A 14419-nucleotide genomic window follows, 5' to 3' on the forward strand; every position below is an offset into this window, starting at 1 on the left:
TAATAATAATATATATATATATATATATATATATATATATATATATATATATATATATATATAATTTTTAGCCCTCGGTTGGGCTGTTGGGGCGGCGGAAAAAATTCCTTATTTTTAAGTCCAAAACTTGACAGGTATGACTATATCTCTGCTGTTTGTAACAAAACCGTGTGTAAATCGGGTATAAAATGGTAGAGTTGTGATAATTGTAGATGTATTAAACACATTAATCAGTGTAAATCACTGGGGAGCGCTGGAAGGGGGGCTCTTGCTTTGCTGTGCAGCCACCTCTCGTAAAGTGTCCCACAGCGCCACCTGCTGTTCTGGGGCGATGCATTTGTACGAGGGTTGGGTGTATTTGTGAGAAAATCTCAACACGAGTTTGCGACTCTGCTAAAACTGTGCCAAAAGTCACATGATTTACAAATGGGCTGTGCGTGTTCGTGAATCATGACACGGTAATGTTTGAAAATCATGTTTTACTAGTTTTTTGTTACTTTTTGCATTTGTAAAACTTGTTATATTTGTTTGTAAAGACCAATGTATTAGAAAACAGATGTGTATTTATTTGAAGTTTACATATATATTTACAACCATCAGGCTTTGTCTTTGTAAAACACACCGTGTGTGTTAGATAGTCGAGTTTTGTATTTGTAAAACGTGTTGGGTTTGTTTGCAAGTAGTATCATATTTACATAATACGTTTTCTTTATTTGCATAGTTTTGGCACTTACTTAGCTCCATAGCAATCCAACCCCTCCTGATGCTTGGGCCTCTGAGGTTACCTGAGAGCAGGTTGTGGTGGTTGTTCAGTGGGTGGAGTAACACTGGAACTGACACTCCTGGGGGGAGGAGAACTTTCACAGCTGATCTTCTCTGCTCATCTGCTGATTTTGTTGTACACCTTTCAGAAGAAACTCAGAAGTGAAGGATTTGAGGTAGGTTTCTTTAAAATAACCTTAAGGCCAGATCATGCTTTTAGCTTTCAGAATAACCTGCAGATGAACGGTATGAAGATCCCAGTTGTATTGTGTTGTACTCTTTTACCAATGCCTAACGTTCAACCTAGTAGTCAACATTTGGTCAACATTAGTTTAGAATTTTATTTATTAATTGATTTATTGATGATGCAAAAATATATATAAAAAAGTATTAACAATTACAAACAGTTTACTACAAAATGTTTCGTGTGGTTTATCTTTTCATTTAACATTGTCTGCTCTACAGGATGTGTTGAGTCTAGTCCTAACTTAGAATTTTTTGAATTGTAGGTAAAATAAGAGTTTATTTCAAGTATTTCAGATTTTAGCATTTTTATTAGTGGTCTAATCATGCAGAATTGTTAAACGCAGTATATACAGCAGCAACTGGGTTCAAATAGTGGATACAAGTAAAAACAGACTCAAATGGAGAAAGAAAATGACATAAAAACAAAAAAAATGTCAACTAGTATGTATTTACTAGCATTGTACTTTAATTTTCTTTACATACACAGTGATGGGGTTGACAAGACAGTCCTTTCTGACTCGGTCTGGTTTAATATTTAACAGTTACATGATGTGAAGATGTTGGTTATATTATGTATTTCTCTTATGTGAATTCCTTCCATTAAAAAACAAAAAAAGGATCATTTTTGTAATCATTTATTTTTTGATGGATTTTAAAAAAATATGCTTTACAAACAGTTACAAACAGTTCAGAAACTAAAGCTACAAGCCATAATTGTCTATGTGGTCTCATTATCTGTATAAAAGCTAATTAGGAAAGTACCAGAGAAAGGCCGACAGAAATGTGACCTAACCTGCTGTTGGGAAGCATGAAGCTTTGGCATCTCAAATAAAATTGGGAGTTTCACAACTTATTAGTGTGAGCTTGGCAGTAGTTTTCCACACTTTGCATTATATCCTACTTCATATTATATGTCGCTGTCCAATGAAAAACATGTATCTCCAAAATGGAAACTTTAAAGAAAAGGCAAAAATGTGTATTAACTTTGAATTTTAAAACTTTGAAAGGTAAGACTTAAAATAAAGAACAATAACTCCAAGTATTTGGAGTACTTTTGGGCAAGTCATTCAAAACTATTTAACCCTCCTGTTATGTAATGGGTCAAATAGACCCGTTTAGATGTAGAAAGAATAGTTAAAAGTATTTTTTCAGTATAAAACTTATCCTGCTTGCCTTAATTAGTGTAGTGTAATCAATATATTGTATAACTCAAAATTCAATGTTATGTTTTAATGTTATGTAAAGCTATTTTGTCTAATATGTTGGTCTTTCAAAAGTAGTAAAGAAGTGAAACACAAAAAAGAATGAACATTGTTCATTCCGTGAATATCCTGATTGAACCATTAACTGTTAGAGGTAAGGAACAACATTGCACTACAAATTGATAGAATAATTAGCAATGTAGTTAGTAATAAAATATTCACACTACTTTTTCAGTAATTATTATTTTGGATATTAATTGGATAGTTAAACATGCACCGGATCAAATTGACCCGAGAACACGATTGCTGTTCCTGACAAATGAACATAACAGGAGGGATTACAGCATTACAGTGTAAAAAGCAGAGGAGTGAGATGTTTGCAGTAAAAATCAGGAGTAACTGTAATAATCAGAACTAAACCAACAAACATGATCTGAGTACAACTAGCAACAGTACAAACCATAAACCAGACTGACCAAAACATTAGAGCCAAATCACATAATCAAAAGTGCAAAACAAAAAATAGGTTATACATGGAAATAGATAAACAAAGAAATAACGCTCAGTATGCACCTGAAAAACAAGGGCAATACTTCACAAAAAAAAAAAAAAAAAACCCTGGACAAACAGACTGGTATATATACAAGGAAAAACACCAGTAATTACTCAGAACACAGGTGAGCCTGATCTAAAAATCAGGTGCTGATTGGCTGGCTGACACGTGAGTTAGAAGTGCATTCTGGGAGTTGCAGTTTGTGAAGGTGGACATGTCTGTAGAGGCCCTGGAAGGTGTGACACAAAGATCTTCATTTAACAGAAGGGTATTTTCATTTATTTATTTATTTATTTTTCCACTGTAAAAGAGCCATATTTGCCTCACTACTGCACTGCACTACTGGACTTAGACGTGCTTCCTTATATTTTTATACGTAAGATAGTAAAGATAAACTTTAATTCTTCAAAAATGTTCTTAATATTCTAAAATTCATTTTTTTTTCTTAAGAAAGGTATTTGTTTAAAAAACTGTTTGGGGGTGGGAGTTTCACAAAAAAAAGGGGGCTTTCACTAATTGCTTCCACTAGGAGCTTACACCAGGGGCTTCCACTGCAACAACAGCAACAACAGCAACAACAGGTTTTGTAGGAGCTACAGAAGGTCAGAGCTGCTCAGTGCCTGCATCTGTATTACGTTTAAAAGCTCAGCTTCTGCTAGTGGAAACATACAGTATAGTGGAAGTCTCCAGTAACACACATGTATGTAGGTACATGAACCAGTATGTGACTGACAGGTGACTTTTTTTTTTTTTGGTGCGATGGTGCGCACCAGAAAAATAAATTAAAATACTACCTTAATAAAACATATTAACAGTAATGTAACCTAGCGGTGTTACTTGGAGGAATTAAAAAGAGACAACAGTGCAAAATATTCCACTTTACTCCACCTGATCAGAACTCAGCAAGAAAAAAAAAACTCCCTCGCTCGCAGACGCGCTCTCTTTAATCCCAAAACAACCCTACCTCAAAACTAAGGCAACCCCCAGGGGACAAACAGCATTGGCAACTTCCCACATTAGTTTTACACACTACATAATAAAGTCTGATACAGTAATAATATTAAATAAAATAAAACTGCTGTTTTGGTCAAGTTCAACAAACATTTCTCCATACATTGTATGATTTGTCATTCATGTAATAATCATGACAGGCAGGCGCAAATCTAATATAAATAAAATTAAATAGAATAAATAAAGCATTTTGAAACAAAGCTAACATACAGATTCACATTAATAGACTCGATAAGTTCATTTATTTAATGATAGGTTCATAATGTAATTTATTTAAATTTTAAAACAATACATATTGTTGAAATATACTAGTATGTGTAATTTGTTTTGTCTTTCAGTATACAGTATATAATACTGTATATAATACAGTATATAATACTGAATCATAACACTAAAAGTTAAAAATGGCGACGGTCCGGACCTTGGCCTGGCAAAATTTTCTCTAACTGGACCATAGTGAATTCTAGTTGAATACCCCTGCTATAGACTCAAAAAGGCATGTAGAATGCTAGCTAACTCTATAAGGCTAAAATATTAGCTTAAATAAACTTAGTTTTGTAAATACAGGAGACTGACAGCTTTTTTTTTGAAGAGCACATTGGACTGTACAGAGCTCTGCTGAAACTGGGAGCTGTGTCTGACTCTAAAATAGTCATTAAATTAAATGCCTTAATTCAATTGTAGGACAAAAGGACAACAGACTTTCTGACTGATTGCCAGAGATTACTGGAGTATTATCTTCATTCCAATCTGCACTGTCGCCAGGTTTAATGAAGCTCCTTATCATTGCTGAATCAAGCGATCAAGCTGGTTTTATACAAAGACCAACCAAACTGCTCTTATTTTCCACTGTTTGTGTAATAACTACACTATTAACACGGTACTGTACTTTTACTTCCAATACTTCAGTACTACTTTTTACAATAAACTACTTCTAAAATACTTAAGTACAAAAATGTTGAATACTTTAGTAATTCCACTTAAGTGTGGAGCTTGAAGAACACTTCAACTTCTACTCAAGTCTCTTTTTTTTGATAGAGCACTTGTACTTTTACTCAAATCTGCATCTTTAGTACTTTATACATCTCTGCTGATCAGCCATGTAGTTTACAAACCACTGACGTGTCTAAATACGTCTCTTGGACGGTTCCCCGGCTCACCACTATTTACTAAATTGACTCTAAGAGAACTCTAAGTTCTCTAAGTATACAATTTGTAAAAATAAAGCAAAGACTAAAAGACAAGATGAGAATCAATCTGTTTAAAGGAAGGAGAAGACAGCTTTAATTAGCAAATAGTTTCAATCTTACAAGCAGATCAGAACCAAAAGTCTTCTAAGTAACACATCCCGTACATACAATTTCTTACATGTAAAAATGGGTTGGACTTTCTTAGTGAGATGGCATGTAGGTGGGACAGCAAGGCTCCACCTATATTTGTCATATAATCTCTTCCACTTTTGGGCCTAATCGTGCCATCCAAGCGGAAGGCCGTACATGGTCCTGTAAAACCAAAACAAGGTCTTAAAACTGTTAATAAGAATTTACTATCCATCCCTAATGAGTTTTTGGTTGTTGGGAGGGTGTCAACCCGTTTTGATATATTGGTGGGACAGAAAACTCCCTTACTAAAGTTTTTGATGGCCTACAACCTCTTCCCTAGTGTATCTTCTTTTGATCAGATACGGATGTCACCTGTCAAAATGTGATTCATTTTAGTCCCAACTCCAACCTCACCGTACCAAGCACAGAAAAACAACTGGTATGCAAGCTATAATGTTCTGTTGTAATTTCATACAAGTCTTTAAACCAATGATTAAGGCTTTTAATTACCACACCACACCCACTACAATATTCCCATTTACAAGGAAAAAGGTTGTATGGTGTCAGAAAGCTAAACAAAAAAATATGATCTGAGAGCTCAAAAAATATGATGGGGAGCTCCTTTCATTCTTGCACTTTAATTGTATTAACCCTCCTGTTATGTTTAGGGTCAAATTGACCCGTTCTGAAGTTTGAAGGTCTAAGAAAAATGGTTAACAGTATTTTTTTTCAGTTTTCTGCTTGCCTTAATTAGTAAAATCAACATAAAATATGAAAATGGTTCATCTCACATATTTGCAATGACCCCCCTGCAAAAAAAGTTTGAACATGTATTTTTTATATTGAAAAACGAGTGAATTATCCTAATTGAAGCATTACCTTTTAGAGGTTAGAAACACTATTGCACTAAATATTGATAAAATATAGAGTAATGGAGTTAGTGATTAAATATTCACACTGCTTGTTAGGATGTTTTTTGGGTTCAGACATCTTTGCATAATTAAACATGCACCGGGTCAAACTGACCTGTGAACACCATTGCTGTTCCTGATTAGTGAACATAAGAGGGTTAAATAAAGACAAAGCATTGATCTTGTTTAAAATGATTAAAATTACTTAATTCTTCTTGTTATTTTTTTTTCAGAACCAACAATGCTTTATTCATCAAAAGCACATCAAGTTGTCCTGATAGTAACATGCTGGCTCAGTGGAATTGCCACTTGTTTGCTGTTTCTCCAGTACAGCCAAAGTAACTTTCAATCTTTAGTTTTTCCTTCAAAACAAGGAAAAACCTTGAGTGAAATAAGCTTGGATGACAGTAAAGATGATCTCAAAGAGATTACAAAAGAGGTTCTCAAAGAGGTCAACAAAGAAGTTCCTAAAGAGGTTACCACTCCAGCTGTTCAGAAAGATAAACCCATCTTATTGCTTTGGGTCTGGCCTGAAAACTACAGATTTGACTTAAGCGACTGTCAAACCTATTACAACATCGATGGATGTCGTATTATAGATGATCGGAACCTGTACAACCAGGCAGACGCGGTGCTTATCTTCCACAAATCTATCAGTTGGGATCTATCTAACCTGCCGCCATCTCCTCGCCCTGCTTTCCAGAGATGGATTTGGTTCCATGTTGAATCGCCAACCAACACTCATCGTATTCCAGGGTTGGAGAACCTCTTCAACCTCACCCTCAGTTACAGACGTGATGCCGATATCTCTGTACGATATCCGCTCACTGTCAGCAAAACGCCAATCAAGGGGTTCGAGATTCCCAAGAAAGACAAGCTTGTCTGCTGGTTTGTGTCCAACACCAACCCCAGTACTGGAACCGGGACCAGGATGAAGTTCTACGAAGAGTTCAAGAAACATATCAACATAGACATCTTCGGTAACATGGCCGGGAACCACTTGAAAGATGAGGAATACTTCCCTACCATGTCCAGCTGTAAGTTCTACCTGTCCTTTGAGAATTCCATCCACAAGGACTACATCACAGAGAAGTTCAATGGCCCAGTTTCCGTTGGGACTGTGCCTGTTGTGTTGGGTCCACCAAGAGAAAACTATGAACAGTTTGCTCCACATAATTCATTCATTCATGTGAACGACTTTGCTAGTCCTTTAGACCTAGCCAATTATCTGCTTCAACTGGACAAGGACGACGAGGCCTACAGTCGCTACTTTGACTGGAGAAAACATGTGAATGCAACTCGTCATCTAAACAATTTGAAACAAGAGTTTGTTACGTACATTTGCCATGCCTGTGAATACATTGGGGTTCACAAGGAGTATAAAGAAGCTCACGATATCTACAAGTGGTATTTTTCATGATCCAGAGCAGGACATTTCTTTTTTTTTTACAATCTTGAGACAGTATAATGGAAACAAACCTCTACATGGGAAAAAAGTCATACATTTGATAAGGGCAAAATAATACAGTATATTGCACAATATATATGACAAAAGACTATATATATATATATATATATATATATATATATATATATATATATATATATATATATATACTTATTCTACCCTAAAACAAAGAAAGAATATATATTTTTTAATGGAACTTTTAATGGAAGTCGGTGCAAATTATTGTATTCCTTTTGTATGCTTATCTGCTCATCCTGGAACATGTATGTAATACACATGACAAATGCAATGTCAAAAAAGGGAAAATGGAGATGGAGATATCGAAACAAGCTTTTTTTTCTACATATCGTGTCATAACATCAGATGTTTAAGTTTAAGTGTTTATGGTTTTGTAAACACATTTAGTTTCAGTTTGTCCCAATTTATACCACAGTTATGAAGTCCATGGTCTATTTTAATGGACAACAGCGCTTTATTAGTGTTAAATGCAACAACAAATTTAAATATAGAGAAAATACATGATGTCCAATGAATGCAGGGTCTGAAATAGATATAGAACAAAGTTTATTATATTACAATGACTGCAGTTATGTAAATTAATCAGCATTTAACATTCAACTCAAGTGTAGTATGTGGTGTAAATTTAAATCAGTCCAAAAACTGAATTTGAATTTAAATTTGAATCCAACCAACAGGATGCTGAAATACATTTTAACGGATTTAAAGAAAGTGTAATTGAATTATTTGAAAATCAGAGAAGTTCATTCTTATAACATACAGTATCAGTAAGAATGTGATGCGAATGGAATGGAATTAGACACTAACATTAACCATACATATACTACATTCCATTAATGTTGAATAATTAGCGATATATTAATTTCCAATCAATCAAATGAAAAAAAAAGTTTTGGTAAATGCAACTATTAAAGTACTTTACAGGGTAACATTGTTGCACAAAAAGGCATGTACTAATTCTTTTAACCCTTTCAGACCCTGCATCCATTACAATGCACATCATGTATTTTCTTATTTTTTCAAATGTTTTCTTGCAAGTAACACTAATTGAGAACAGTTTTTAATTAGAATAGACTCTTAATGAGCCAAATCAAAAGTTTATAAGCCAACAAAACAATAGCTTAACCCCGCCAACTGCACTGAAAAAAAAACATTAGAGCCAAAAGAGGCAAAAGTAAAGAGCTATTTTTTCATTTTCATTTTTTATAAATATAACATATAATATAATATAATTTATATAACATAGGCCTATAATTCAGATCTAAAAAGGGTTAATTAATTGTGTTTGTTTTGGCCGTAACAGGAAATGTAAAAAGCATGTGCGCTCTGTAAAATGTTATTTTATTTTTTTATAATGTTTATTGTTGAGTGTCGGGTTTGCGCTTTGTAGTGCGTCTGTGTGTTTTTGTATGTGTGTGTGTGTGTGTGTGTTTAACGAGTGGGGGTGTCCCTGGCGTTTTTTAAATTCAAATGAAGCAACAGATGTAATCAATCACAAGTTTAAGATTTTACATTTTTAGTAAACCTCATTGTAATCTATAGCTCAATAAATCCATATTCCTCCATTTTTAGCCTCTTTTCTGTGTTTTGAAAGGCGCCTGTTCTCTGTCTGTGAGGCTCGTCTGTGTGTGGCGTGGCAGCCTGTTGTTCCCTGATTGGTGTTGCGTTACACAGTGACCAGGGCATATATATATGTAATGCTCAACTTGCCATGATGTACCTGATCAGCTAATTACTAGTTCAATTTCAAACTGTGATTATTAAATTTAGGATTACAGGACTTACTGTCAGCTATAATGAACGGAAATTAATTTAGCTAACTAGAAGCCAGATGTAGTGCATATCCAGAATGTAGTACAGTCCTTTATGTTTGTAGGTTAAAGCAGTTTGTTAACCCTGATCACTGCCCCAAAATAGTGTTTTCCACCTGAACCAGCTGATCAGCTAAAGAACAGTAATTACCAGAGTTTACTTGTTAAAATCCTTTAGCCCCCTATGGAGCCTAAATTAATCATGTACATCAGCAGTGTATTAGACACATCATACCACCACTTACTTTATTAAACTGTCTTTAAAGCAGAGGAAGCTGTAGAATATGCAGGACAGTGTTAATATGCAGTAGAATATGTAAGAACTGGGTTGAGAAACACTGCTGTAACGTGACTTCTGTTCATTTGTATTTCACAGTAAGACCACATGTCCTGACGTTTACAAAAATCTCTATGAAACGTAAAGTTACATTTTTTTACATAAAAGGACACCATCTTAAGAAGAGCTCTCAGTAGAAAAAATTAAAAGCGCAGGACACAAAGTTTTTTTTTAAATGAGTGGAGAAAATGTAAATATACAACAGAATTGACATGCCGATACATAATAATAATAATAATAATAATAATAATAATAATAATAATAATAATAATAATAATAACAATAACAAAATCTATTATATTATTTGAAATATTAGGTGATAACTGATCCTTTTCGTCATATGTATATAATTCAGACATTGAATGCATAATTTTTTCTAACATGTTTTGGTTGTAAAATCACCTTTACTTGGATGTTAACTAATAATAAACAACATACAGAATAATTTAAGAATAACTGCACGCACCCAAACCCATGGGACTTGGGTTAAGGGCTGGTGTTCATTTCTGGTGGAAACTTCAATCTGCAGGAAACTCAAAGCTCTTACTCTCTGCTGATCTGCTGTTCCGTTTGATGCTCCGTTTCCTGAAGATTCTGCCATAGATGTGAAAACCTCCCAACAGCGCCAGCAGGACGATGATCTCCAGAACCCAGACCAGAACAAACACAGCGATCCCTAGAGAGAACCAGAGCAGAAGAGCTTCTATTAGACCTTAAATTCACAGTTCATACAGCAATTCTTCACCAATACAGATCAGTTCAGTAAAGATGAGATTTATTTTACCCGGACACTGCTGTAGTTCAATAGTTTTAGATCCACTGCTGACCTGGTTCTCTACATAACAGGTAACATTTCCAGTATAGTCTTTATCCAGCAGGAGAGTCTGATTCCCATCAGTCAGTCTGGATCCGGATGTGGTTCCACTGAGAGTCCAGCTGAACTGGATCTGATCTCCATCAGACGAACAGTTCACTCTTCTCTCCATGATGGAAGAACAGCTGTCCATCACTTCCACTGACGACACCACAGCTACAGATTATAGATCAACAGCCCAGATTAGATTATAGCTACAGATTATACCACAGCTACAGATTATAGACCAACAGCTCAGATTATACTACAGCTACAGATTATAGACCAACAGCTCAGATTATACTACAGCCACAGATTATAGACCAACAGCTCAGATTATACTACAGCTACAGATTATAGACCAACAGCTCAGATTAGATTACAGCTACAGATTATAGATCAACAGCTCAGATTATATTACAGCTACAGATTATAGACCAACAGCTCAGATTAGATTACAGCTACAGATTATAGATCAACAGCTCAGATTAGATTACAGCTACAGATTATAGACCAACAGCCCAGATTATACTAGAAGCTACAGATTATAGATCAACAGCTCAGATTAGATTACAGCTACAGATTATAGACCAACAGCTCAGATTAGATTACAGCTACAGATTATACTACAGCTCAGATTACAGACCAACCGCTCAGATTATATGACAGCTACAGATTATACTACAGCTACAGATTATACTACCGCTACAGATTTTAGACCAACAGCTCAGATTATATTACACCTACAGATTATAGATCAACAACTCAGATTAGATTACAGCTACAGATAATAGACCAACAGCTCAGATTATAAATCAACAGTTTAGATTAGATTACATCTTAGGCTATAGACCAACAGCCCAGATTATATATTACAGCTCAGATTATTAATAAACAGTTTATAACTGTTTATAATATTACAGCTCAGGTTAGATTACAGCTAAACTTAGATTACAGCGCAGTCCAAATTAAAGCTCAGTCTAGCTGACAGCTCACTTTGGATAACAGCTGAGTCTAGATTAACTTTAGGATATGGTCTTGTTGGTCATTACTGCATCACTGCTGTTGTTATTGTTCTTCTCATAGTAAGATTTATACGTAAAAAAGAACAGATTTACCAGGACATTGCTGTACTTCAATAGTTCTCTTTCCACTGCTGACGTGATTCTTTACATAACAGGTAACATTTCCAGTATAAACGTAATCCAGCAGGAGAATCCGATTCTCATCGGTCAGATTCTGATCATGTGGGATTCCATTTAGAGTCCATCTGAACCAGATCTCATCTCCATCAGACGAACAGTGAACTCTTCTCTTCATGCTGGAGAAACACCTGTCTGTAACGTCCACTGACGACACTCCAGCTACAGATTATAGACCAACAGCTCAGATTAGATTATAGATTAAATTAGATTACAGCTCAGATTATTTTAGAGTTGAGATTATATTAAAGCCTCGATTAGACTATAGTTCAGATTAGATTACAGCTCAGATTTAGTTAAATCTTGGATTAGACTACAGTTTGAGCACAGTGCTTGTTGTTAGTCTGATTTTATGACGGATTCTGAGGGTCTGAATTTCTCCACTATTGAATTTTGTAAAATACTGAGTGAGAGAGGATTTGCTGAATAGAGCGTTCAGTAATAAATGTTATTTTCAGACTCACTATAGAGAATTATCACACTAATATATACAAATATCATTTATATTCACGTTAGACCTTGTGTAGACCCACCTTCTATATTCAAGAAGAAAATGTAGTCTCTGGGTCCACCAAATGGCATATAATCATCGGGTGGGGGTTCGAAAGCAACAAAATAATTGTTTAATCTGTAACTTCCTGTATCCACCTCCTCTGCTCTGGTTATTACCATTGTATTGTTTTTAGGAACAAACTGCCATCTTGGATCTAAACTGATGTCTATGAGTGTTTTGCCTGAAATTGTGAACATGAAAACATTAGGCGTTTCACTTTCTTTCCATAAGTTTAAATCATTAAGATCAGGCAGCTGAAGGTACAGCGGGCATCCCAGAGCTCCATAAAACACACAGTACTGAGGAAACAGGCAGCGATGATCTATAATATTCAGAGCTGCAGAGAAAGAAGAAGAAGAAGAGGGTGATTAATGTGATGCAGTGAAGTGTGCTAAAGCACATGACTTTAACAAACTTATTAACAAAGTTATTAATTAACACTCAGTATTTTGGGTTTAATCTGTCTGCAATCAAATTAAAATAAATAAAATGTAATAAACATCTTTAATTTTTATTCAATAAATTGAATTATGTCCACGTATATTTAAGAAAGGACACATTCATGAGACATATATGATAATATGTTTGAAATTGGGCATTATTAAATATATTACGTTTCGGTTACACATCAACATACACAAACATATAGGTAAAATGTTTTTCTCATGAATAGATTGTAGAAAAAAACATAGCTGAATCAAAAAACACGTCGATAATTAAAACACGAACTCTAGAAGAGATAAAAAACCTTCTTAACTTTCAGATTTATACCAAATCATTTTAGAGCGTTTCTATTGGTCCGTTTATTATGACGTTCTGACACATCATAAAAAACAGCTGAAAAAATAGTGATACACAATTTTAACATACAACCTGACATTTACATATTTTTTAATACATATTCATGCGTACCCAGTAAATGAGATTAATTTAGATGAATTATTCACAGCTGATTAATCCCCTTTCTTGATGCATTTCTGAGTCTAATATTTATCGAGGCGACACAGATAGCAGCAGCTGTGATTGGTCTGCAGAGCCTCGTGATCCCGCCCACACATTCCCCCAGCTAAGAGAAATAAGACAGTGTGTGTGTGTGTGTGTGTGTGGTTGGAGGGATGGAGGGATGAAAGGATGGATAGGAGACAGGGGAGATGTACTCTGTAAAAACAGAACTTAAAATTGTTCTCCTTAATGTGATTTTTAATGAGCTGAATAAAAATATTAAACTGATCCATAAACTATAAAAAAACTAATTTCCTCATCTAACATTATTAATCTTCTTGTTAAAAGTTGGTGTTAAAATTTACTAATTATATCTGAACCCTAATTTCTTCAACTATTATATAAACTGCTCTGCACTTCTGCACATGCTCAGTTTGAGTCTTTAGTTGAACGGGGTCGACTGAGCAGTTCTGGAGGGGTTTTCTCCTGATGTTTGTGATGCAGTTGGTTTTGTGTGCACTACAGTCATTTTGAAGAAGACTTACTCCTTTCCTATTGGCTCCTGGCTAAATCTATTTGCATTTATGACTTTCATTAACGTAAAACAGGTGATTAATACAGCTTTTTTTTTTTGTTGCTCCTAAAGTCAGCAGATCTTACAATAAACACTTCATAGAACAAAAAAATAAACCAATTCAAAACATGAAGTAAATTTCTAATTTGGTGAAATGTAATATTCATATATGTTTTGATTCTTATGAAAAATGTCTGATCTGAAGATTTCTATTTAGAACAACTTAAACTTAAAACTCAAATATTTAATGCAGTAAATTGAAGCCTTGAAATGTTGAGTTTTCTCAACTTTTTAATTTTTACAATTTGGAGGGATGAAGAGAAATAGAGAAAGACATAGAGAATGATAAAAAAGAGAGAAATGGAGAGAGAGAAGAAAAGAAAGATGGAGGGAGGGGGGGAGAAATAGATGGGTGTAAATGGAGGTGAGATGGAGAGAGAAGGAGAGATAGAGAGAGAGAAGCGCAATTTAAGAAAGACGTTAATTTGACGATTGTTTTGATAAATTACGATTTATAGAATTAAAATGTTAAGAGCTGGAAATTGCACAATGTTGCTGCAGCATATTTTCTTTTGAAAGATGCAGAGTTTGAGAAGTTTAATTCAGGTTATTATTCTGATCTAAAGATGATGAAATTCTATTGTTAAATTTTAA

General features: G+C 34.6%; 1 protein-coding gene across 1 annotated transcript; it reads left to right on the top strand.

Annotated features, from left to right (window-relative positions):
* Window positions 1–6248: 6248 nt before the first annotated feature.
* LOC125784471 (4-galactosyl-N-acetylglucosaminide 3-alpha-L-fucosyltransferase 9-like) lies at window positions 6249–7427 on the top strand. The gene is made up of 2 exons (XM_049468176.1): window positions 6249–6414; window positions 6472–7427. The coding sequence occupies exons 1-2, from the start codon at window positions 6249–6251 to the stop codon at window positions 7425–7427; spliced, it is 1122 nt and encodes a 373-aa protein (XP_049324133.1).
* Window positions 7428–14419: the final 6992 nt, after the last annotated feature.

The sequence above is a fragment of the Astyanax mexicanus genome, chromosome 19, assembly GCF_023375975.1.
Source record: "Astyanax mexicanus isolate ESR-SI-001 chromosome 19, AstMex3_surface, whole genome shotgun sequence".
NCBI classification, from domain to species: domain Eukaryota; kingdom Metazoa; phylum Chordata; class Actinopteri; order Characiformes; family Acestrorhamphidae; genus Astyanax; species Astyanax mexicanus.